The sequence below is a fragment of the Bolinopsis microptera genome, chromosome 10, assembly GCF_026151205.1.
Source record: "Bolinopsis microptera isolate Bmic1 chromosome 10, MBARI_Bmic_1.0, whole genome shotgun sequence".
Lineage (NCBI taxonomy): Eukaryota > Metazoa > Ctenophora > Tentaculata > Lobata > Bolinopsidae > Bolinopsis > Bolinopsis microptera.
Window position 1 is genome coordinate 16,272,868 of NC_087081.1, and position 24,333 is coordinate 16,297,200.

Here is a 24,333-nt window from a genome sequence, read left to right on the forward strand (position 1 = left end):
TTTGACCATTATCCAGCATTTACAAAAATATCAGTTGTGAATAAATTAAAAATATTTACAATAATGCTTCAGTTCCCGGCTCCAGTTTTACTCAAATGTTTGATAACATCGACCCAGTCCCAACCCCTCGGCTTGTCGTCCGCATCTATGTTGCCGTATTTGTCGTAAAAACGTCTTTTTTGACCTTTCGTCATGCCTTTAGTTGAAGCAAGTTTTTCCTTTTCCTTCTTCTCTAAAGCGATGGCTTCCTGACAAAGACAAAAATGATCAATTACAAAATCAACGGTAGCTATAACACAAGCTAAACAGCATAATTTTGCCACACGTTGTGTCTCATTGACATTAATATTATCACGCGCGGCCGGTAAACAGTAAATGGACACGTGTGGAAAATAACGCTGTACTTTATTACGGATGCAAACAGTGAGCACCCAGTAATCATGATTAACTACTTAGACTAATTAGAAACCTTCTCCTCTCGCGTTACGACGTTTTCGTTTTTAACCAGCGCTCTAATTTCCTCTAGATTATCAGTCACATAGTTGATAATGTTGAAAGTCATCGCCATTCCTGACCAGTCATCGTACTGAGAACGAATCTTACCCAGGATCTTTACTTTCTCGTGTGGCTGCAGAATAGAACACTGTTAACTAACACTGTTAACTAAATATTTACCTAATGAACACTGTTAACTTTACGTAAGGGACCTTGCTCGCACCAGTAACTGCACGTTGGTAGTCTTATTACAGTTACACGGTACAGTAAAACCCCGATTTATCGCGACTGTTTCCTTTCCCCCGCGATAAATTGAGGTTTTACTGTAGTACGCGATAAATTGAGGTTTTACTGTAGTACGAGGGTCCGTTTTATGTTTATCACATAGAAAGAGAACTGAATTTAATATGCACCGTCAGGAGTAAGAACTAACCTTAATATGTGAGTCAGGAGTAAGAACTAACCTTAATATGTGAGTCAGGAGTAAGCACTAACCTTAATATGTGAGTCAGGAGTAAGCACTAGCCTTAATATGTGAGTCAGGAGTAAGCACTAACTTTAATATGTGAGTCAGGAGTAAGCACTAACCTTAATATGTGAGTCAGGAGTAAGCACTAACCTTAATATGTGAGTCAGGAGTAAGCACTAACCTTAATATGTGAGTCAGGAGTAAGCACTAACCTTAATATGTGAGTCAGGAGTAAGCACTAACCTTAATATGTGAGTCAGGAGTAAGCACTAACCTTAATATGTGAGTTGAAGAAGCTGTTAAGATCTACCACAGCATTCTCGGACTCAGGGTACTTTTTTGGCCACGTTATCTGAAAATAGAAGATGTTAGATTTCATCCCATTACCGCTAATACTATGTAATGTCAGCAAACCCATCCCATTACCTCTAATACTATGTAATATCAGCAAACCCAACAGATAAAAATAAATAGAGCATTCAAGAAGGGGGGGGGGGGGGGGGGGGGGGGGGGGGAGGGGGGGGAGGGGGAGGGGAGGGGGGTACCTGTATCATAATACTCTTTAGTTCATTCTCCTCACTGATGAACTTGTAACAGTACACTGTGTCTTTAATCTGCTTGAAGTTGGTGTCGTCCTCGTATATTGAGAGTAAAACTTCCTGCTCATCGGCCTGGTCATCATTCATGATCTTGAAAATTAGTTGACTTGAAAATGAGCTGTGAGTAACTGGTTGGTTAATTAATTGTATTAATCGAGGAATTATAATCCTTCGATAAGGTTTGTCTGGGAAAATCCAGAACTTTTTCTTCCAACTCTTGGATTTATCATTAAATTTAGAACAACTGTATTTTTATATTTTTCACCGCCAACAAAAACAAAACTCGGATATCTCATGTTGGTATCATAAGAGCGAATTGTTGTAAATATTCAGATAACTTCATTCACATGTGAGTCTATTAACATGATTAGGTAAAAAGGAAAATCTCGACTGGTTAAAGATTAAATATGGTACTTGTTCGTTGCAGTCCCAACCGATTAAACTGGTCATGAAATTATATTCCTCTGTTGAGATGATTGTTAAACGCATAAATAACACCAGATTAGCATAATTAACACCATATTAGCATAATTAACACCAGATTAGCTTTAACATGAAGTGCTCGACACTTGTACCATGTACGTTTCTGATCAAGGCATTAAATTGTTTCCCGGCTACTTTCCAAAGCCGCCGAACCCCATTATTGCAGCAAGTTCAGGATCCAGTTCCTCCTCCCCCGCCCCGGCCACGGCCCGCTTCTTGTCCTTCTTTCGCTGGCGTTTCAGTGCTCTCTGCCGCTCCTCCTCCTCTTGTCGCTCCTGAGCTCGAGCTTCAAGGTCGTAGTCCTCCGCCTAGGTGGGGGACATTTCATTATTATGGAATACAAATAAATAAGTAAACTGAATGTTACAGTGCATTCTGAATGTTACAGTGCATTCTGAATGAGAAGTAAAAACAGAAATATAAACTTACTTTATTTTTCTCATCGTCCTCCCTCTTTCGTTTATTTTTATCAAATCTGGCTCGGACCTGCTCTAAAGTTGATCTCTCTACTTTCATCGACATTCCTAAATTTCGTTGATCTGAAAAATAATTTATAAAAATAGTAAAATCATTGGTGGTCTTTGGTGCTGTCAATTAAGAGTTCATCAGAATAAACTACGACAGACATGATCCACAAGCCACTTGATGACAGCTTTTACTCCACATACTCTAGCAAGATCGAGTATTTGTTTGCTGTAGCCTCAGTGTTTGGGCACGATATTTAGTAAACTATTATTAATGTATTCGCCATTCGGTCACTAATTGGTGACATGATCTGATCACCGTGGGACCCCTGATAATTGGGTCGTGCAGCCATGAAAACAATCAGGATTCCCAGAAACTTACGTTTTTTGCCGTTGATATGATCCAGATAGTTGATGGAATCTTTAACAACACAATCACAAACTTTGCAGTAATAGCCTCCTTGCATTGCGCTGGGACTGTCTTTTGTTACCACCATAGTCTTCCCCAACTTGGAGTCTAGATCGACCTGCAATTATAGGACTTTAAAAAAAATACTTTCAACACTACTATATAACAAATAATTCGAGCATGAATACGAAGTTGTTACTTTGAAACGTCGTTTATCCTAACAGTGCAGTATCATTTGTCGCAGTAATAAGAATAATCAGAAATTATCATCTGCAATCATAGTACTGGAGAGTGGATCATGCGGGCACAATAACCCGGTTAACAGATCGTAATCAATAAGAATGTAATAGCTTTCGGTCAGTTAAATTAAACTAGTTACGTTATTTCATACCTTGTGGTCTCTAGGTCTAAGAAGTTCTCTTTTAACCTTCCTCTCCGATACGATTTCTGGTTCTGAAACACATGATATATAAACTTCACAATAATAAACTCGTGATAAATAAACTTCACAATATTAAACACGTGATACATAAACTTCACAATAACAAAAATGTTGACCGCTTCTACGAGTTAAATTGAACGCCTGCATCGCCTACATCGGCAATCTATAATACATCTTGCTTGGCAGAGGATATCTGGTATTTAAAATTAATGCGTAACACGATATACAACCGACATTGAAGAATTTTCCTAATTGTTACAGTGTGGTTATGAGCTAGACGTTTTCTCACCATTTTCTGCGACAAGTCGGTCTTTCGCTTTCTGAGCATATTCATCTTTATCCCAAGTTTTCCTGTACGTCGTCATATCTATATGATTGTTATTTGTACAGCAAGTTATCAGTAATATCGTTAACTAGTTTGTATAGCACATGGAAGTGTAGCACAGTTGGGGAATAGTTGAGAGATCGGATCAAATTAAACAGAAAGCGCGTAAAGCAAAATGCTGAAATTGTGTGGTTTCTGTATAAAGCTGTATTTGCGCGTAACACGTTATAGTGCGCGGCTCAATGTTGCTTCTGCTGAATTGTAAGTTACTGTTTTTCAGGAATTATTATGGTTTATTAGTGATTTTGTGGATAAATGCAACAGCCAGCAACAGTCAAGAGTCGTCTTAAAGTATACTCTAGGACTCTAGCCCCTGCAATGAAATTTTAGCCGGGTACTTGAGATATTGGCCTGTTTCCAAAACAGTACTGTGTATAGAAACGTACATATCTAGTTGAGCCAGCCAGAGGTTATCAATAAAACAAATAGTTACAAATTAAACAAACGTAGAATAAATTTGAATATTTCACCGCAATCACGTCACTAAACATTAAAGTATTCCCCTGTGACGTCACACCACGTGTTATGACGTCACGTTAATATGAGCTTAACAGTTAGCTGCATTCATTTGAACATTACCGAAATCTAAAAAGACAATAAACCGATTTTCGCAAAGACTTGGTCTCCAAAGCGACTGTAACATTGACTTCAGAATGCGATAAAAAGATTAAAATAAAAAATAACACAATATATGAAAAGTCAGAAATATACTAACGGGGCCGGTTCGAACTAAAGGCCATCTAAAAGGGAAGAAATTGAAATGTCATTATCAGACACTTGCTCTGAATTGAGATGCTTTCAATATGGAGTTATAAAGTGAATAATTCTGTAACAAATAAGCATGTGCAAATCACTTGTACAACGATTCAAGCAACAAATGTTGGTTGTTCAATGTTCATTAGCAGTACAATAACCATCACACTTTAATAACATATTCATATCATGTCACATTAAACAATTGGGACAAGGAGACGGTAAGCTTATACTAAAAAGCTTTTAAAGTATTTGATCGGTTAACCCACAAGTAGTAGTTTCTACAAATGAAATGTTTTTTGAAAGCTCTCAAATAGTTTACACCATCATCCTTATCCAAACAACATAGGGAATCTTTAAAAGAACCAAGTTTATCATTTGACGGTAAAGTACGCCTTGAACTATAGACATATCATCACATCTAATTAGCTGTTTATAGGTTGATTAACCTGTCAATTAGCTAATCATATAATCAATCTACTCGTTGAGTCTAGAGGTAAGCACGTACAAGTTGCTACTGTTAGTGGTATCCGCTGCTACTCTACTTTCTAGAATTATCATTCTCGCGCTTGACAGCAGTCGGAACACTTTCGTATCATCTCTTACCTGAAGTAATTAACCAATTAGTTATCTTACTAATTAATCTCATTCTTACTTACGATCATATTGACAAGGAATGTGCGAAACGAGAAAATGTCAGTCACTAGAAGAGTGTATTGTTAATTGATGACTTTACATTCATTAATTTAACAAATAATAAGAGACCGTTCTTTAAATAGCCTTGTCCTACTCATCGCACTATTTCATCAGTACATGTACTTAGTTGTAGTGTTACAACCTTACTACACAGTGTACATTTAATATACGTATAACTGGTAAACCACTTAAATACGGCTCAGATTGTTTAGTTAATTAATTAAACTATTAGCAAAGTAATTAACTAATTAATGATTAGACAAACCTCAGCCTCTACACGTCCTGTTTGTAGACTACGTCCCTCCATTCCACTCTTATGAAAACCTGTACACAGTTCAGTAAGTCAAATTGCACAATAAAACTATTCAATAATTGTGAAAGTCTAAGAAATACAAATAAAAAGGATTAACCATCTCAGGTCCACTTAGCTAAGATGTATAACTAAATGTAGTACACACCTAATTAGCTAATTAAATGTTAATTAAATGTAGTACACACATAATTAGCTAATTAAATGTTAATTAAATGTAGTACACACATAATTAGCTAATTAAATGTTAATTAAATGAAGTACACACCTAATTAGCTAATTAAATGTTAATTAAATGTAGTACACACATAATTAGCTAATTAAATGTTAATTAAATGTAGTACACACATAATTAGCTAATTAAATGTTAATTAAATGTAGTACACACCTAATTAGCTAATAAAATGTTAATTAAATGTAGTACACACCTAATTAGCTAATAAAATGTTAATTAAATGTAGTACACACCTAATTAGCTAATAAAATGTTAATTAAATGTAGTACACACCTAATTAGCTAATTGAATGTTAATTAAATGTAGTAAACACCTAATTAGCTAATTAAATGTTAATTAGATGTAGTACACACCTAAGACACCGCCCTCTAAACAGACAAGTGAGGATATAGGAGTAGAGTAAGTAAGAGCACTTCTGGTTCTGGTGGAGTGTTTCTGTACTCCTTCTCTGTTAACAAACGTTCCCTGGTGGTGTAAAGTTATATAGAATGAGCTTATACAGGTGTTACAGAGGTGTTACAAAAGTGTTACAGAAGTGTTACAGAAGTGTTACAGAAGTGTTACAGAGGTGTTATAGAAGTGTTACAGAGGTGTTACAGAAGTGTTACAGAAGTGTTACAGAGGTGTTACAGAAGTGTTACAGTGGTGTTACAGAAGTGTTACAGAAGTGTTACAGAAGTGTTACAGAGGTGTTACAGAAGTGTTACAGTGGTGTTACAGAAGTGTTACAGAGGTGTTACAGAAGTGTTACAAAAGTGTTACAGAGGTGTTACAGAAGTGTTACAGAAGTGTTACAGAGGTGTTACAGAAGTGTTACAGAGGTGTTACAGAAGTGTTACAAAAGTGTTACAGAGGTGTTACAGAAGTGTTACAGAAGTGTTACAGAGGTGTTATAGAAGTGTTACAGAGGTGTTACAGAAGTGTTACAGAAGTGTTACAGAAGTGTTACAGAAGTGTTACAGAAGTGTTACAGAGGTGTTACAGAAGTGTTACAGAGGTGTTACAGAAGTGTTACAGTGGTGTTACAGAAGTGTTACAGAAGTGTTACAGAGGTGTTACAGAAGTGTTACAGTGGTGTTACAGAAGTGTTACAGAAGTGTTACAGAAGTGTTACAGAGGTGTTATAGAAGTGTTACAGAAGTGTTACAGAAGTGTTACAGGGCATATTTCAAAACTATAGAATGTTACGGTGTGACAATTTTACCCATTTTTTCCGAAAAATTTCCAAGAAAACAGGTTCATTATTGGTTAAATTATGTTTCTAAGGCTTTTCAAACCTAAGATTTACATATCTGCCAAAGAAAATAGTGAGAAATCAATCCGTTTTTGAGTAATTAAAAGTCGAAATTTCGTTACGGAGTGACTAGATAAATTTTCAGATTTTGGTATACCCATATTCTGACCTAATTTTTATCTCAGATATTCTTGAAAGTTGCATTTTGACGGCTTCCAGGCACTTTTCAGACATTTTCCTTCAATAATTAATCAAGAAAAAGTGTGTATTGCCTAAGGAATAAAAAATTTGAGGCTTCAAAAATTTTGGGGATTGTTACGGAGTGACTGTTACGGAGTGACGCATCAAACAGTCTCTCATTCCACTCGAATTTTTCATCATTTTTCATCCTGTTCCTGGCTCCAAATAGTAGAATTCTTTTCAAAATTAGATAGATAACACTTAAACAAGGTAGACACACAAATTTATTGATGTGAAATAAATCAAATCTGGTACAATTCATTAGTCTTGATCACAATTATGAATAAAAATACGATCATGTGATAAAAAATCAACCCTGGAGCTTACAACTCTGTAAATTTCCCTTAAAATACAGCACATTTAAATCACTGTTTGAAAAATATAAACAACTGCATAAAAATCAGTCTCATTGGTTTAACTTTCTACAAATTATATTTATTTATATTACTCGGTTAAGAATCTGTTACAGAGTGACATATCATAATGAAATGTTTAAAAATCTGGGCTTATTTGTTTAAAGTTATAAACTGTACAAATAAGCAAGTTCAGGTACTTCAAACTCTATTCTTCTCCCTGTTCCCGGCAAAAGCTTCGGCATACCAATAGCTCCTTTCACGTCACTAAGTTCGTAATCATGGACGTCCTCTTTGTCAGGCCATTTCCAGATTGATCCAGGTTTTCCAGCTGGTACAAGGCACTTAACGGTAAGGTTACTGCTGTCTGGCTTGCCAATAACTTTTCCTGGGTAAAGTTCACCCTCCCAGTTAACAATCACGAATTGATCAATGTTGTAAGTTTCACAGCTGTTAGAAGATGATGGTGTTTCCTCCTCTCCAATAACTGTTGTTGAAGTCGTCTGAGCAGATGATTCATCGGCATACTCTATCTTCTTTATCAAAGATCCATCAACTGACGTGTCCCTAAAGGTAAGGATGCAGCTGTTATCTTTGAAAGAACGGACAATGTGGTGCACTTTCAAGGTTCCTGGAACTGGTCTTGCTTTCCTTCTGCACTCCTCTTCCATACCTGAGGCTAGATCTCCAACATACACGACATTGATTGACTTGAGAAGACTGTCAGCATAGGTTGCAAACTCCTTTGGTGTATTTATGACAACCTGATTGGACAGTATCTTTCTGAAGACAGCATGTTTAATAGTTCCACCCAGCAGGCACCCTTACCATGGTTTGCCATGAAGAAATTCCACTCCAGGTCGTAGTGGGAAGGAAACTTGGATAACATGAAGAAGGTGTACTGTGACCGAAACTGAGAGGAACATCCATCTGACCAGAACTTAACCAACTTAATCTGTCCAGGAATTATTTCTTCGACTTTCTCCAGCAAGATCTTGTTCAGGCAGAACGTGACATCCCCAGAGTGGTCGTTTTCTTCAGTTATCAAACCAAAGTTAGCACATTTGGCTTTCTCCCCTCTTAGTCCTCGTCTTTTGTAGGTAAATACATGATAATGTGATCCGATCCCATATTCCCAGACATTTAAATTGTCTTGAAAAATTCGTTACGGAGTGACAATGTCCCTTGAATTTGTCACTCCATAACACAGCGTTACGGAGTGACCAAAGTTTGGCTCATCATATCTCCTCTTAAATTATAATGTTATCAATCGAAAATGTTGGAAAATCTTAGTGTAAGGTCACTGAGATACTTCAGAAAATATGGAATGCAATAGGCGTGTAGTTAAGAGAATAGATAACTTTTTGACACTTTTTTGTTACGGAGTGACAAAATTTTTTAAACCACATTTTCCCCATGTTAGCTCTTTCTCCTTGATTGGGCTTTATATCAGTCTGTAAAAATGAAATCTCATATACTAACACACAAAATTTGGGTTTAGTTCAAGCAAAGGCCTAATCTAGAGACGTTATGAAGTAGAGCACACTTTTGAGGATTGTTTTAGTGTCGATGATAGAATGAGCTATTTTTGCATGATAGAGTAGGTTGATGTCTCCAATATTGCAGATTTTCAAAGTATAAAGTTTAAACATTCTAAAATTTCCAAAATTGGATTGATAAAAGCATTTCTGAAATTTCCTCCAAGTGGAACCAGTTTTGAAATATGCCCTACAGAGGTGTTACAGAAGTGTTACAGAAGTGTTACAGAAGTGTTACAGAAGTGTTACAGAGATGTAACAAAGGTTCTTATAGTCCTATTGGATCTCACATTAATTTAATCCAGAGCTGCTCAGGATTAATTATCAAATAAATTAAGTGAGTAAAAACCTGATTGTTGAATCCGACGAGTATAGTGTCACTCTCAATCTGTTGCAATGTGTTTACAGGTAAAGGTTGTGAGTTTTGGTGCTGTCCTGCCCACATGCTGCTGCCGTTCATGTTAACGTTCTCCAGCACTAACCGCCCTTCAGCTGTGTAATTAATTATCTAATTAGTTAATTATTATTAGAATATAAGATCATTCCTTACAGATCTCCCAAGCTGTAATTTTATAATAATCCATAGAAAATATCATCGATATTGGTTGTGTTACAGTGTAGTTCTTTATCAGCTATTATTTAGGTTTCAATAATCAAATACCTTTAAGTTGCACTATATATGTTAAGTATTGACGTTAGTAATGCATTACCACGCAATTAGCCCAAATATGGTAATACAACAATAGAAGATGGACAAATTGTAAGGTCCATTACTATGTTCAGAGTTAGTGAGCAGACAAAATATAATTAAAAGCACTAAGAGAGTATGGTTCTCTCGACTGAACATGATATGACGTCACCACACGTGATATGACGTCATACCACGTGATATGATATCACTCAATCTGATAGATATAATATTATGTACCTATAGATAAGCTACCGTGATATTACATTATCGTACCTTGATAAACAGCTACACATATGCTGGGGAAGGGTTCGTCACTCCTAATTATCGTCTCAAACAAAGGTGGGTTGTAATCCTGTAGATCAGCATTATTACAAAGAGGAAAATAAAACAGATTCCAAAAACTGATATTATATTACCATGCCTCTCAAAGTTCAAACTCTAACATCATCTCACTGAAAGTCTCAAACTCTAACTGAAACTTGAAATTTGAGCTCACAACTGTAAAATTGAGTTCTATGCTCTTATATTGGAGTTCTGTGCTCTTATATTGGAGTTCTGTGCTCTTATATTGGAGTTCTGTGCTCCTATATTGGAGTTCAACAGTTGACTCACCGGTCCAGGAGCAGGGAGGGACTTTATACACTCAAATCTGACACGATCTGGTTTCCAGAGGTAAAGCAGGAAGGAGGAGGGGGTCAGCACGCAACATGTGTACTCTTTCGTGTAGGGGTTCACTGAGGTAATATTTGTGAAGGAGCAAGTATGAAGGGGTTCACTGAGGAAATATTTGTGAAGGAGCAAGTATGGAGGGTTTGACTGAGGTAATATTTGTGAAGGAGCATGTATGAAGGGGTTCACTGAAGAAATATTTGTGAAGGAGCAAGTATGGAGGAGTTCACTGAGGTAATATTTGTGAAGGAGCATGTATGAAGGGGTTCACTGAAGAAATATTTGTGAAGGAGTATGTAATATGTATGAAGGGGTTCACTGAAGAAATATTTGTGAAGGAGTAAGTATGAAGAGGTTGACTGAAGAAATATTTGTGAAGAAGCAAGTATGGAGGAGTTGACTGAGGAAATATTTGTGAAGGAGCAAGTATGGAGGAGTTGACTGAGGAAATATTTGTGAAGGAGCAAGTATAGAGGAGTTGACTGAGGAAATATTTGTGAAGGAGCAAGTATAGAGGAGTTGACTGAGGAAATATTTGTGAAGGAGCAAGTATGGAGGAGTTGACTGAGGAAATATTTGTGAAGAAGCAAGTATGGAGGAGTTGACTGAGGAAATATTTGTGAAGGAGCAAGTATGGAGGAGTTGACTGAGGAAATATTTGTGAAGGAGCAAGTATGGAGGAGTTGACTGAGGAAATATTTGTGAAGGAGCAAGTATGTAGGGGTCGACTGAGGAAATATTTGTGAAGGAGCAAGTATGAAGGGGTTGACTGAGGAAATATTTGTGAAGGAGCAAGTATGAAGGGGTTCACTGAGGAAATATTTGTGAAGGAGCAAGTATGAAGGGGTTCACTGAAGAAATATTTGTGAAGGAGCAAGTATGAAGGGGTTCACTGAGGAAATATTTGTGAAGGAGCAAGTATGAAGGGGTTCACTGAGGAAATATTTGTGAAGGAACAAGTATGGGGGGTTGACTGAGGAAATATGTATTTGCAAAGGAGCATGTATGTGGGGAAATGTTTTGTGAAGAATGTGGTTACTGACAGACATCGTCAATTGTTTTTAAAAGCGAAACGTTTAAATATCAGCACTCCACTTGCACTAGGGTCAATACTCCACGCTTTCAGCATGACAAATTCCTAAGATGTTTGACAATCCCCGCGAGCTGAGCCCGAATAGCCTAAATTCTAATATAAATAACTCTAGGAAGGTAAATAATGTAGCTGACTATTGACGGTGTAATATAAAACTACTTACCGACAGCACACGCTTTCTTGACTCCCCTGGTTTCGTTAAGTCTCTGGCTGGCCATTAGTTTCTTCCTCACCACCTGTCTCTCCTCGTCTTTAACATTCTCATGTAGTAGCAGCAGGTTGTGTGAGTACACGTACGTGTGATCTCCTGATATCGTCACCAGCCTGGGTTAATTAATTATCCTATTAGTTAGTTAATTAATTATCTTATTAGTTGGTTAATTAATTATCTTATTAGTTGGTTAATTAATTATCCTATTAGTTAGTTAATTAATTATCCTATTAGTTAGTTAATTAATTATCTTATTAGTTGGTTAATTAATTATCTTATTAGTTGGTTAATTAATTATCTTATTAGTTGGTTAATTAATTATCCTATTAGTTGGTTAATTAATTTAGTTTATTGTTACTTATTGCTGACGTAGGCTCGGGAATTAGAAGTATTTATAATGTTTACTAAATAGCGTCCAATGAAGCTCAACAGATAATGTACTACTGTGAACTATCGAGTGTGAGCTACACAAGTATTCTAAATTAAGTATGATCTCATCTCTATTACATTTAACTATGTAATTTCCTCAGAGTTACAGACAGAATCCTGTATATAAGCTCCTGTATATAGGCTCCTGTATTAAGCTCCCAACCATACTGAGTGTGTTTACACCAGTCATAAGGCGGACTAATTATCTCATTATCTAATTATCTAATTATCTCATTTCCGAGTAACTGAGCTGGAGTACAAGGGATAGATCACGTGATTGAACCAGTTATTTACAGTCTGATATGAAGCTAGGTTATCATTCCAGTAAAATGCTTGTAATAATGTATTGGAATATCACAGTCAAACCTTATTCTATGGTTGTAACAATGTTTTAACATATTTTAAACCCTCCAGATTGAAAAGGCCTAATTTTAAAATGTTCAGCCAAAGTTTTAAATACTAATGACAGGACTAGTATAGTATAGGAAACATGCTGGAATAACTAAATGTACATAATTTAATAATAATAATTTAAATATAACCTAACGATCTAATAAACAATAATAAACTAACTATCTAACATAGTTACTAACTAATTAACTATCTAACACTAGGGGGGGGGGTGTATCCAACACTACCCCCCCCCCCCCGTATCTAACACTACTCACCAGTTACTCTTATCGTACACATTAAGCCACATAACTCGCTTACTACTGAGTATAATCATAGTAGGGTCGTCTTTAGTAGCAGTGTTGAGTGTGTACAATCCTTGCTCTGTTCCTAGTAACACGTATGTGTCCTCTTTGCTGGGATGTGTCCAGACCTGCGGAGTTAACAGTCAGATAAGACTATACAATATACACTATACACTGTGTAGTATACACTGTACACTGTACACTGTATACAATATACAGTGTACACTATACGCTATACAGTATACACTATACACTGTATACTGTACACACTGTACAGTATACACTGTACAGTATACACTGTACAGTATACACTGTACAGTGTATACTGTACAGTGTACAGTGTATACTGTACAGTGTACACTTTACATACTGTACAGATAGTTAATAATCAGGGACATCCTTTACAGGAACCTTCTGTAGTGTGCTAAATATCATTTAAACGTGTTTATTGTCTTAACGTGGAGTTGCAGTGTAAACAGTGTTATTAGTGTAGCAGAGTGTAGTTACTAGTGTTACTAGAGTAGCAGAGTGTAGTTACTAGTGTTACTAGAGTAGCAGAGTGTAGTTACTAGTGTTACTAGAGTAGCAGAGTGTAGTTACTAGTGTTACTAGAGTAGCAGAGTGTAGTTACTAGTGTTACTAGAGTAGCAGAGTGTAGTTACTAGTGTTACTAGAGTAGCAGAGTGTAGTTACTAGTGTTACTAGAGTAGCAGAGTGTAGTTACTAGTGTTACTAGAGTAGCAGAGTGTAGTTACTAGTGTTACTAGAGTAGCAGAGTGTAGTTACTAGTGTTACTAGAGTAGCAGAGTGTAGTTACTAGTGTTACTAGAGTAGCAGAGTGTAGTTACTAGTGTTACTAGAGTAGCAGAGTGTAGTTACTAGTGTTACTAGAGTAGCAGAGTGTAGTTACTAGTGTTACTAGAGTAGCAGAGTGTAGTTACTAGTGTTACTAGAGTAGCAGAGTGTAGTTACTAGTGTTACTAGAGTAGCAGAGTGTAGTTACTAGTGTTACTAGAGTAGCAGAGTGTAGTTACTAGTGTTACTAGAGTAGCAGAGTGTAGTTACTAGTGTTACTAGAGTAGCAGAGTGTAGTTACTAGTGTTACTAGTGTAGTAGAGTGTAGTTACTAGTGTTACTAGTGTAGCAGAGTGTAGTTACTAGTGTTACTAGTGTAGTAGAGTGTAGTTACTAGTGTTACTAGTGTAGTAGAGTGTAGTTACTAGTGTTACTAGAGTAGCAGAGTGTAGTTACTAGTGTTACTAGTGTAGTAGAGTGTAGTTACTAGTGTTACTAGAGTAGCAGAGTGTAGTTACTAGTGTTACTAGTGTAGTAGAGTGTAGTTACTAGTGTTACTAGAGTAGCAGAGTGTAGTTACTAGTGTTACTAGAGTAGCAGAGTGTAGTTACTAGTGTTATTAGTTGAAGAAGTGTAAAGTGTGTGACTATTACAGTGATACCGATTAAATGTTCTCCGATACACAGAAATTAATGATTGTACCGGCGGAGTATCCTGACTAAAACAACACAGGAACAACACAGGAACAACACAGGAACAACACAGGAACAACACAGGAACAACACAGGAACAACACAGGAACAAGTGACTCTGTGTCCGGGGATTACTATACGTCACATTTAGTGACATCAGTGCAGTTCACAATTGTAGCTGATCTATTGTCTTGTAGCGGTGGGAGATCTATGATCTGTAGTCTGAAACTATTCCGGCTACCTTAACCAACTAATTAGTTTCTCAGATCAACTCTTAACTGCTGTGTTGTGACGATCTTGGCAATATCAATAATCTATAAAGTTTGTGCTATAATTAGAATTCTTCTGACGTATTGTTACGTCAGTATACGATCATTATATTTATATTCTGTACTTTGTTTACATTAGCTCACTTTTTATTGCTAGAACTAATAATTTAATCATGCTTGTAACCGATAACTTGGCTCAAGTTATTATTTGTGCTATTGCCAGGCTAGGTAAGCTTGTTGAAAATATGCGAAACATAATTACTACAACTTATTAACTTATATTAGAGTAATTTACTTATACTCACACACTGTAGTATAGCTGTACGAGCCTGTCAACCACATAGTTACAAAGTTACAATAGTAGTATACACTACACAATTAAATTACATAACATAATATTAACTTACATAACATAATATTTACTTCATTACATATTATTTCCGTTCCTCAGTTCTTTATACAAAATTGTGAGTAACTCAGTAAGTTAATAATTATTCAAAGTGGAATTTAATAAAATGTAACAATTTACTGACCTCACATACATGTAGGAGACAATTGATATTGGTAGAATTAAGTGAGCACACATTTAGTGTTTGCGTCTACTTGCTAACAACCAAATACCCCGATATACGGGGGGGGGGGGGGGGGGGGGGTGGGGGGGGGGGGGGGGGGTGGGGGATCAGGTACCAAATACCCCGATATATCTTATAAAACTCTCCCTTGAGCCTGACTCTGAGTTGTGAGCATGTGTATGTGTTGTGATGTAATGATCCCAAATATCCTGCTCACATTCCAGCCACATTTCAAACTCACTGCAGTGCTCTTTAACACTCACAGTGCTCTTAATACACTGTAGTACAGTGGGCGGGTTCATATTTCAGATAATCACGGCACGAACACATGGTCCCTATGTTGCTACTGTATGAGGCTCCTAATTAATAACATGAGCTCTACACTCTCTCTAATGAGAATTAGAACGGTAAAAATTAATGATATAATACTACAGACACAGATTGAGGATTGAGTTTCAGTAAGAACACTAGAACAGTGTCAGGAGGGACCCTGTAATTGTATTGTTATAATTCCTGCACTGGATATTAGTGAGCTCCCACAATCCTACATTCCGCGTTAAGCACTTTAATTATCCATTTTTACCCACTTTAAACGGTTGTACCTAGTTTGGTTAAAACCACCATGACTTCAAAATTGACATGAAAACTACGTCAACCGTTACATTATAAAGCAGTTATATATTACTTAAAAACAAGCTTCCGTTGTGAAGTGGAATGTGGATTGTGTATTGATTAGTAAGTTTAATAACATTCTGTGAGCTTGTGAATGAGAGACCCTGAACATTCCTTTACCAGGAAAAGAGTAATGGATAAGTGGCACTCTGGCCACTACCAAGTTCGTGTCACACTGTTAAGTATTACAACTTTACAATAGACTGTCAGTGTACCAGATTGGGCCGCTAAATCACCTTGGTTAAATTGTAACCTGAAAACGAACTCACGCCAGCACAGTTGATGTTGAGAGGGCAGCCGCTGAATATCTTGGTGAAGAATCGAGCACGAGGAGGGGTGGAGGCAGCAGCAGCAACCGCAGCTGCAGAGGTTCCCTTGAGAGAGGGGTTTCTGGGGGGAAGTGGGGGAGCAGAGGAGGCTCCTGCTACTGGTGCAGCTACCGGTGCAGCTACTGGTGCAGCTACTAGTGCAGCCACTGGTCCTTGAGTGGGAGGAAGGGGTGTCAATTTGATAAAATATATTTACTGAGTTAGGAATTATAATCAGGAGATTGCAGTTAAGCTAGAATAAGTGTCAGACAATGAATTACAGCACTTTGACAAGGAAACCTACCAGCAAGAGGAGTAGATGTAGGTCTGCGGGGAGGAAGAGGGACAGGAACAGAGGGTTTCTGAGGAGCAGGCTCCTTAGCCTCTCCTCGGGGCGGTCTGCTTGGAGTGGGGACTGAGTCGTTACCTTGCAGTGTGCTGTTACCAGCTGGGGGCGGCGGTGCACGCTGCATGGTAGGTGGGTCTTTATCATCACTGTCTCCACTATCGTAGTTATCAAACTCTTCTTCTGAGCAAGATAGGTGGAGGTCAGCTGGGGAAAGAGGGCGTGTGGTCAGTTAGTAAGTCAGTAAGTCAGTAAGTCATTAAGTCATTAAGTCAGTAAGTCAGTACGTCAGTAAGTCAGTAAGTCAGTAAGTCAGTAAGTCAGTAAGTCAGTAAGTCAGTAAGTCAGTAAGTTAGTAAGTCAATTAATGAGTCAGTCACCGGAATTTACCATGGCGGTATTAGTAAGCATTAATATTGCATGGTAAATATCATTATTAACTACAGTTCAAACTTTCTAAATTGATTGATGATATCATGATTTCCGGGCACATATTGATCAATGGCGACAGTAATATAACAGTACTAAAACTGTCTTGATATGGTGGGTTTTATCTAATGATCAGGATGTTATGGATCTCAAGATTCAAAGTTACAGCAGTTTAAATTTAGCAATAATCATAATATTTATAGAGCCAGCCATGTTGATACAATGTAAAAGAGCTGTAAAATATTTGGACTGTTGGAAGGTATGCACTGATTGTCGTCGCTTGTCAAGTAAGGAAGTGTTAAAATATTTTCAGAACTATGCGGTCATCTCAAGAGATCGGGTTGTAGTTCTAATGTTCTGCAGAGTGTATAACTGTTGGGTCTACTTGTGGGGGGGGGGGGGGGGGTGGGGGGCTACAAACTACATACTTGGAGGAGGTGGAGGTTGGGGGGGGGGGGGGGGCTACAAACTACATACTTGGAGGAGGTGGAGGTTGGGGGGGGGGGCTACAAACTACATACTTGGAGGAGGTGGAGGTTGGGGGGGGGGGGGGCTACAAACTACATACTTGGAGGAGGTGGAGGTTTGAGCATGTCTATTGAATGCCACGGATCATCGTAGATATTGTTCTCGTCAGGTTCACTTCCGGGCTGCTGCGCGTCTTTTGTAGTGCTCACTTGGGAGGAGGTACGTGGAGGAGCTTGTGGGATCGGCACTTGATCAACTGAGATAGAGTTAGCTGTGAGTTATCAGGGTTAGCTGTGAGTTAGAATATTAGATGTTTGATTATTAGATTAAATAATAGTGTAGCGCAATAATGTGTTAATTAGTTAAAACAGGTAATGTTCGTTATTTGTCCTACCTAACCTTCCCCTGTAAGACTGAATCTAGAATTACATTCCAGTATGTAGTATGTACGTGCTATTAGATAGCAGTAAAGGGCGCTGATCTAATCCACTAGATTAGGATAATGGCTCCTGCCACCCGTGCACTGATAATGGCTGGAAACAATCAGAGCAGGGAGTAGATAATCTAGGAGCTGTTCTGATCAACTAGTTAACAGTGTGATAACAAGTCAACTATAGAACTATACAGTTAAACTCGAGGGAATTGGTTAGTAACCAATTAACTACTAAACCAATTAACTAATTAACTAATTAACTAATTAACCAATTAACTTACTTATACTCTCGGGTCGGTCCTGTGGAGTCTTCTTCTTAACGTTCTTCCTACTGGCTATCCTTTTGGGGGCTGATGGTTTAGCTGGTTCAGGGGCTGGTGGTTCGGGCTCCTCTTCTGGCTGTTCTGGCTCTATCTACACAGACAAACATTTAATTAATTAATTAATTTTAATTAATTAATTGATGATTAGTTGTTGCTTGGTTCCTCAGAAAAGTGTTAAAGTGACTAGCAGGAGCATTTCAAACAAGTGAAACACTTGAAATAGGTGAGCAGACGAATCGTTTGAGGGAATAGTCAAAAATAGAACAATACCAATAATGAGTGGGAGATTATAATTAATATATTATGTATATATATATAATATATATATATAAACTAGAGTAGTTACCTGGGCCTGAGTACCTTGGATAAGTGACTTAAGAGTGTCACTAACAAGGAACTGAGAGACGAAGGGGTGGAACAACAGCTTGTCGGCTGTAGGTCTCCTTTTAGCGTTCTTTGTTAGCGAGTCTTTGAGGAACGCGTGGAATTTCTGTGTCCTGTGGAGGAGCGTTAATTAACTGATTAGATATCAATTAGTTAATTAAGGTTGTGAGCGTTAATTAAGTATCAATTAGTTAATTAAGGTTGTGAGCGTTAATTAAATATCAATTAGTTAATTAAGGTTGTGAGTGTTTTGTAGACTTAAATTGGCGTCACAATTCTGTGTTTTAAAAGTTATCTCAATAAAATGATAAGACGCTGTCACAGGACAGGGCTTCCAAGTGAACGAGTGTGCGACTCTTCAATTCTTCGCAAACTTGATAAATTCGGTCGATATTATGCAAAGCGTAGTAAATTCAAAAAACGTGGACCGAATCTTTGTTATACCCCAAATATGGGAAATAAAAAATAGATAATGCTATCAGAAAGTAACAGTTACAAGTTTCAAACCATTTGCTTTTCTGTTTGAGAGTGGGAGATCTGTAGCTAGATTTGGTCATCATGTATAACATCTTCATAGGGTGCATATCGTAGAAGGGAGGTTGCATCTCCGCACACTCTATTGCTGTTATACCTGGGTTTTATACTTGGTTATTTAAACTGTGAATCAGTTTCAGACAACACTGAACACAATACTTGAGTTAACTGGAATATCAAGCATGTTATACTAATTATATTATTGTATTTCTATATTATAGTGAGATGTAGACCTACTGCCCAGATATCACACATGTGATCATATCCTCCCTTAGTCTCCACTGCAGCCACCTCTGGGGCCATCCTGAGTGGTAATAGTGGTAATAGTACAGTTTAGTAGTGGTAATATTGGTAATATTAAAGTTTAATAGTGGTAATAGTGGTAATAGTGGTAATAGTACAGTACCACATTGGTTATAATGAGAATAGTCATACATACTTTTGTAGAGGATCTTACAAATTATGAAATAATTCGGTCCGAATAAAAGTGTCCCAACTTAAGGTTCGTACAAAAACAGATAACAGTCTAATAATTACATAAGCACAGCAGTATATATTATCTACTATTACTAAGCACGAACCAGTAGGGTGTCCCGATGAAGGATTTCCTCTTGCCGAGTGTTTCAGTAATGGTTGCTGAAATACCGAAATCTGCGAGCTTCACAGCTCCTGATACAGTCAACAGGATGTTGGCTCCCTGAGAAAGAGTTATTTGTGAAGGAGCACGTAGTTACAAACAGTGTGCATAGTTACAAATGGTTAGTAACAGGGCAAACTAACCTACTCTAAATTGTACCATGTGTAGTACTACAGGTTAACTTATTTGTTACAAGTTACAAACCCAACTTGTACATTTAGTGTGGTATATTCAGTGAAAATAGAAATAGAGAGAGTAAGAGAAGAAAGAAGGATCAGAAGTAAGAGGCAGGTTATTAGCGATGAGATAGCTCATAGCTCGTTCAATCTTATACTCTGATTAATAAGAAACCTAAATCACATCCTTGCTTATCAAGTGTAACATGATTTACTGGAAACACTATTGGAGTACACATTTTGAGAAGATGAGTATTCATGGCCTTGATAAAGTTTCGGAGTCTTAAAAAGACTACAGCATTGGAGCAAGTGAGTGATAGTTTTTAAAATGCTTCTCTGATAAGTAATAATCATAGTGTCAGAGCCATGTGATGAAGGTGAAGTTCGCGCAGCTGCCTTGCGCGTCCCATGTTAAACATTTACAGTCCGCCTATCTCCAAAATACTTTCGAAATACTCCAGATATAATCCTTAACAAAGATATCCATCTTTTTAGACTCTAACCTAAACAAATCTGATTTTTTTTTTTTTTCTTTTTTTTTTTTTTTTTTTTTTTATTTTTTTTTTTTTATTTTTTATTTTTTTTTTTTTTTTTTTTTTTTTTTTTTATTTTTTTTTCTTTTTTTTTGTTTTTTTTTTTTTTTTTTTTTTGATTTTTTTTTTTTTTTTTTTTTTTTTTTTTTTTTTTTTTGATTTTTTTTTTTTTTTTTTTTTTTTTTTTTTTTTTTGATAATTTATTTTTTTTTTTTTTTTTTTTTTTTTTTTTTTTTTTTTTTTTTTTTTGAAATTTATTCCGCTTTTAGTTTTATTCCCACTCTCGATTCCTTGCTAGCAGTCCGGTTAATTTAGTACCTTTAGTGGGTCTCATTTAATCATTAGCTCTAATTAAAGAACCTCTCACCCTCTCAGAAAACTCCGTTTGGAGATATTCCTTATTACGCTCTAAGTTATTAATTTTCCTTGTGTTTGAATCCTTTCACTTTTTAACTGTTTTTAGTATTTGTTATTTTCGGCCGATTTCTGCACTTTTACACTGGGTCATCATTCATAATTTCTGGGATTGAGACGACTTATATGAGCATTTAAGGAAGAGTTTGCTTGTCTGACTTACTTCATTAGACACTTCTGGTCAAGAACTGAACAAGAACCACATTCGAAGACTGGAACATCTGAATGACTCTGCAACCCAGGAATCAACTACTCAGTTATTATCGCTCAATAATCGGTTTGGTATCGACGTTACATACTTTATTATTATTTTTTTAAAAAGCTGATTTTAGAAACCAGGGAATTAAAGTTACTGTCCCAAGGCTAACATTAAATCGCTGATTTTATTTATATATATCACTTTTTTTGTTCTTTCTTTTCCTTCAAAACATTCCAGTACATTGTGCAGAAAATTGGAGATGAAGCCGTAGTACGTACATGTAGCATTGCACTGGAACCACCAGAGTGTGGTTTTTTCCAGTCTGCGCCGTGTGCTTATACAAATATACGCGGCGCAGATAGACTGGAGGAGATTGCACTGTGTAGGCTCTGGTGTAATGTGATATGTATGTACTACGGCTTTACAAATTTTGGAAGCATGTAGGGATATATTTCTGATACCAATCGTATATACTAAAAATACTCTAGCACAATTGTAACTGCAGTTTTACAGAACTCTAAATGCTTAATGAACACTCTTGCAGGTACCACCCGTATTCACACTCAGACCTGAGTTTAGTCATTTTCCAATACGAGATTGGGGACGGGTTCTATAAACAAACAAACAACAAATCTGATTCGAAAGTGTTCAGTAAATATTTTACACGACCTAATGCACTAAAATTATCTGACCTCAGACCTTAACTCTACTAAGCCATAAACCCATCAGTATCTTTATCTCTTACCAATTTAAAGGTATAACCATAATCAATAATCATATGATATACAATATACATATGTATAACACTGATTAAGATTAGATATCGTACATTAAGGTGATTACATAAAATAACACACGTGCACTACTCAGCTTACACATTGAAACTTAGTTACAATAACAAACCAGCTATATCACACTATACACTAGATATAACACACACTACACTAGATATAACACACACTACACTAGATATAACACACACTACACTATAATACTACACTAGATATAACACACACTACACTAGATATAACACACACTAGATATAATACTACACTAGATATAACACACACTACACTAGATATAACACACACTACACTAGATATAACACACACTACACTAGATATAACACACACTACACTAGATATAACACACACTACACTATAATACTACACTAGATATAACACACACTACACTAGATATAACACACACTAGATATAATACTACACTAGATATAACACTAGATATAGTTAGCAAGAGTTAGGTAATAATATACACTGTGATTAACATTAAGTACTAGGTAGGTGGGTCTATACTCTATAGTGTGTAGTGCAGTGTAGTGTAGTGTAGTGTAGTGTAATGTAATGTAATGTAATGTGTGTAGTGTAGTGTAGTGTAGTGTAGTGTAGTGTAGTGTAGTGTAGTGTAATGTGGTGTAGTGTGTAGTGTAATGTGGTGTAGTGTGGTGTAGTGTAATGTAGTTTAGTGTAGTTTAGTGTAGTGTAATGTAATGTAATGTAATGTAATGTAGTGTAGTTTAGTGTAGTGCGTATAAAACATTGCGTAAGGTTAGGCTAACAGGTTCATTCTGCACCAGTGTAACACAGAGTAATTTACAGTACTCAAATTACAGAATACTTGTGGAATGTAGCAGTGAGACGATTATTCCAGTTGAGAAGATCAGTGTAGCATCCTAATTTCTACTTTTCTACATTTTCTACTTCCTACTTCACACATAACACACATAACTACACTACACACTACACTGGTTTGTACTCCAGTGACAGGAATTATTAAATGTTCAAAAAAAACATGTACATATATTATCTTTGTAACAACAATCTACTATATATATGTATATATATTATATACATTATAATACAAAGATAATAAATGTACAAAGATAATAAATGCATTGAATGCATTCGAGTGTATAAATTATAATACACTCATGTTATATAAGTAGCACAAGTTCATTCTATTCAGCATTATGTGTATAAAATGTGGTCCTTATTGCTAATAAAATGTACTTGTTTCTTAAACCAGCCTCTTTTAACTAGATAATAACTTATTTAAAACCACAGTTCTACTACTACTACTACTACCACAGTTCTGTAATCTCAAACCTCTCCACGTTCTACTGTTCTATGTTTACCTAGTTACAAAGTTAAGTCCCGTTATCAAGTATCTTATGGGGGCATGAAGAACCCCCCTCCCTACCCCCTTAAGGGGCATGAAGACCCCCCCTCCCTGCCCCCTTAATTAACAACTAAAATACTCAATACTGATCCCCTCACTGAGATTCTTATATTCTGAAATAGTTTTGGTACTCAACTTGGCAATATTCCTCTGTGAGTTGATCGTATAATTTACCAATAAATTAACGTGTAGCAGCTAATGGGCCGAAGTAGCAGATGCTATAATATTATGTTATACAGTGACTGTTGTCATTGGTTAAAGTTAAGTATAATATTTACCAGTGTCATTAATTGTCTGATCGAACAAATATGGCACTGCAGATAGAAAAGTCATGTCGCCCACACTAGGCTCTACACATAGCTGTGTGGGATTTGGGCGTCTTTCAGCACAGATCACAGGTACAGTGTGTTATGTTCAATAGTTCATATCACCGTTAATATCATGATCACTCTACATATTACTGTCAGACGAAAAATAAGTTTAACTGATAATAAACTAGAAATTAAATACACAACAATTTAATTAAAGGGTCACAACGACAGAGATTTCATTTCCATTAATTACCAATTGTTACCGCCACATACGGAGATCACCGTGTTACTATTTAATGAGTGAAATTCCGAACATTCTAGCTCACTCACACTCCAAGTTAGGGGCTGATCTAATTACGGCCTAGGGGTAAGCTTGTGACGTAGATATTTCCATAGCAGTAAGAATGAGGCGTGTGAATTGGTATTTGTTATTTGGACAGTCCTTGTTCACGTTTTGTTTTTGTTACACGATGTGTCCGATGTGTACAACTGATACACCCGAATGTACTTACTTCTTGAGTAAGAATTATAATAGTTTATATTAAATATATAAGGCAATTAATTGACAGTTAGTGTAACAGTAAGTATAAGATAATGGGGAAAGATACTATTGTTTATATTTGTATAGACAGTTCATGACATGCGGGAATTTTTCTTAGTAAGTAGTACTTCTTTTGATGGCGCAGTTTGACAATGAAACGTTTTAGGAATTGGAGCTCTGATATATGATGATACGTCTAGTTTAATGA

The 24,333-nt window shown here is 36.6% G+C and overlaps 2 protein-coding genes across 5 annotated transcripts in view; both read right to left on the bottom strand.

Moving 5' to 3' along the window:
• Positions 1-24,333, bottom strand: part of LOC134822094 (zinc finger matrin-type protein 2-like) — a 27,436-nt gene continuing 3,103 nt past the window's right edge. The window contains exons 1-5 of one of the 3 annotated variants that reach the window (XM_063832972.1): positions 3,651-3,737; positions 3,311-3,372; positions 2,893-3,037; positions 2,476-2,585; positions 1,854-2,354 (exon numbers count right to left, since the gene is read on the bottom strand). In XM_063832972.1, the coding sequence (XP_063689042.1) occupies positions 2,178-2,354; positions 2,476-2,585; positions 2,893-3,037; positions 3,311-3,372; positions 3,651-3,726 (570 nt within the window). In that variant the 5' untranslated portion in view covers positions 3,727-3,737 and the 3' untranslated portion in view covers positions 1,854-2,177. Of the gene's footprint in view, positions 249-469; positions 629-1,238; positions 1,317-1,509; positions 1,653-1,853; positions 2,355-2,475; positions 2,586-2,892; positions 3,038-3,310; positions 3,373-3,650; positions 3,738-24,333 lie in introns of those variants that run through there. The other 2 variants (XM_063832973.1, XM_063832974.1) reach the window with 2 other exon arrangements.
• The window catches only part of LOC134822093 (mitogen-activated protein kinase kinase kinase kinase 3-like), a 24,165-nt gene continuing 4,007 nt past the window's right edge, over positions 4,176-24,333 (bottom strand). The window contains exons 5-20 of one of the 2 annotated variants that reach the window (XM_063832971.1): positions 19,700-19,815; positions 19,352-19,422; positions 19,092-19,215; positions 18,547-18,697; positions 18,159-18,291; positions 17,545-17,700; positions 16,506-16,730; positions 16,163-16,374; positions 12,867-13,021; positions 11,722-11,882; positions 10,409-10,530; positions 10,070-10,148; positions 9,455-9,597; positions 6,094-6,205; positions 5,461-5,519; positions 4,176-5,105 (exon numbers count right to left, since the gene is read on the bottom strand). In XM_063832971.1, coding sequence (XP_063689041.1) covers positions 4,977-5,105; positions 5,461-5,519; positions 6,094-6,205; positions 9,455-9,597; positions 10,070-10,148; positions 10,409-10,530; positions 11,722-11,882; positions 12,867-13,021; positions 16,163-16,374; positions 16,506-16,730; positions 17,545-17,700; positions 18,159-18,291; positions 18,547-18,697; positions 19,092-19,215; positions 19,352-19,422; positions 19,700-19,815 — 2,148 coding nt within the window. In that variant the 3' untranslated portion in view covers positions 4,176-4,976. Of the gene's footprint in view, positions 5,106-5,460; positions 5,520-6,093; positions 6,206-9,454; positions 9,598-10,069; positions 10,149-10,408; positions 10,531-11,721; positions 11,883-12,866; positions 13,022-16,162; positions 16,375-16,505; positions 16,755-17,544; positions 17,701-18,158; positions 18,292-18,546; positions 18,698-19,091; positions 19,216-19,351; positions 19,423-19,699; positions 19,816-24,333 lie in introns of both variants that reach the window. The other variant, XM_063832969.1, reaches the window with a different exon arrangement.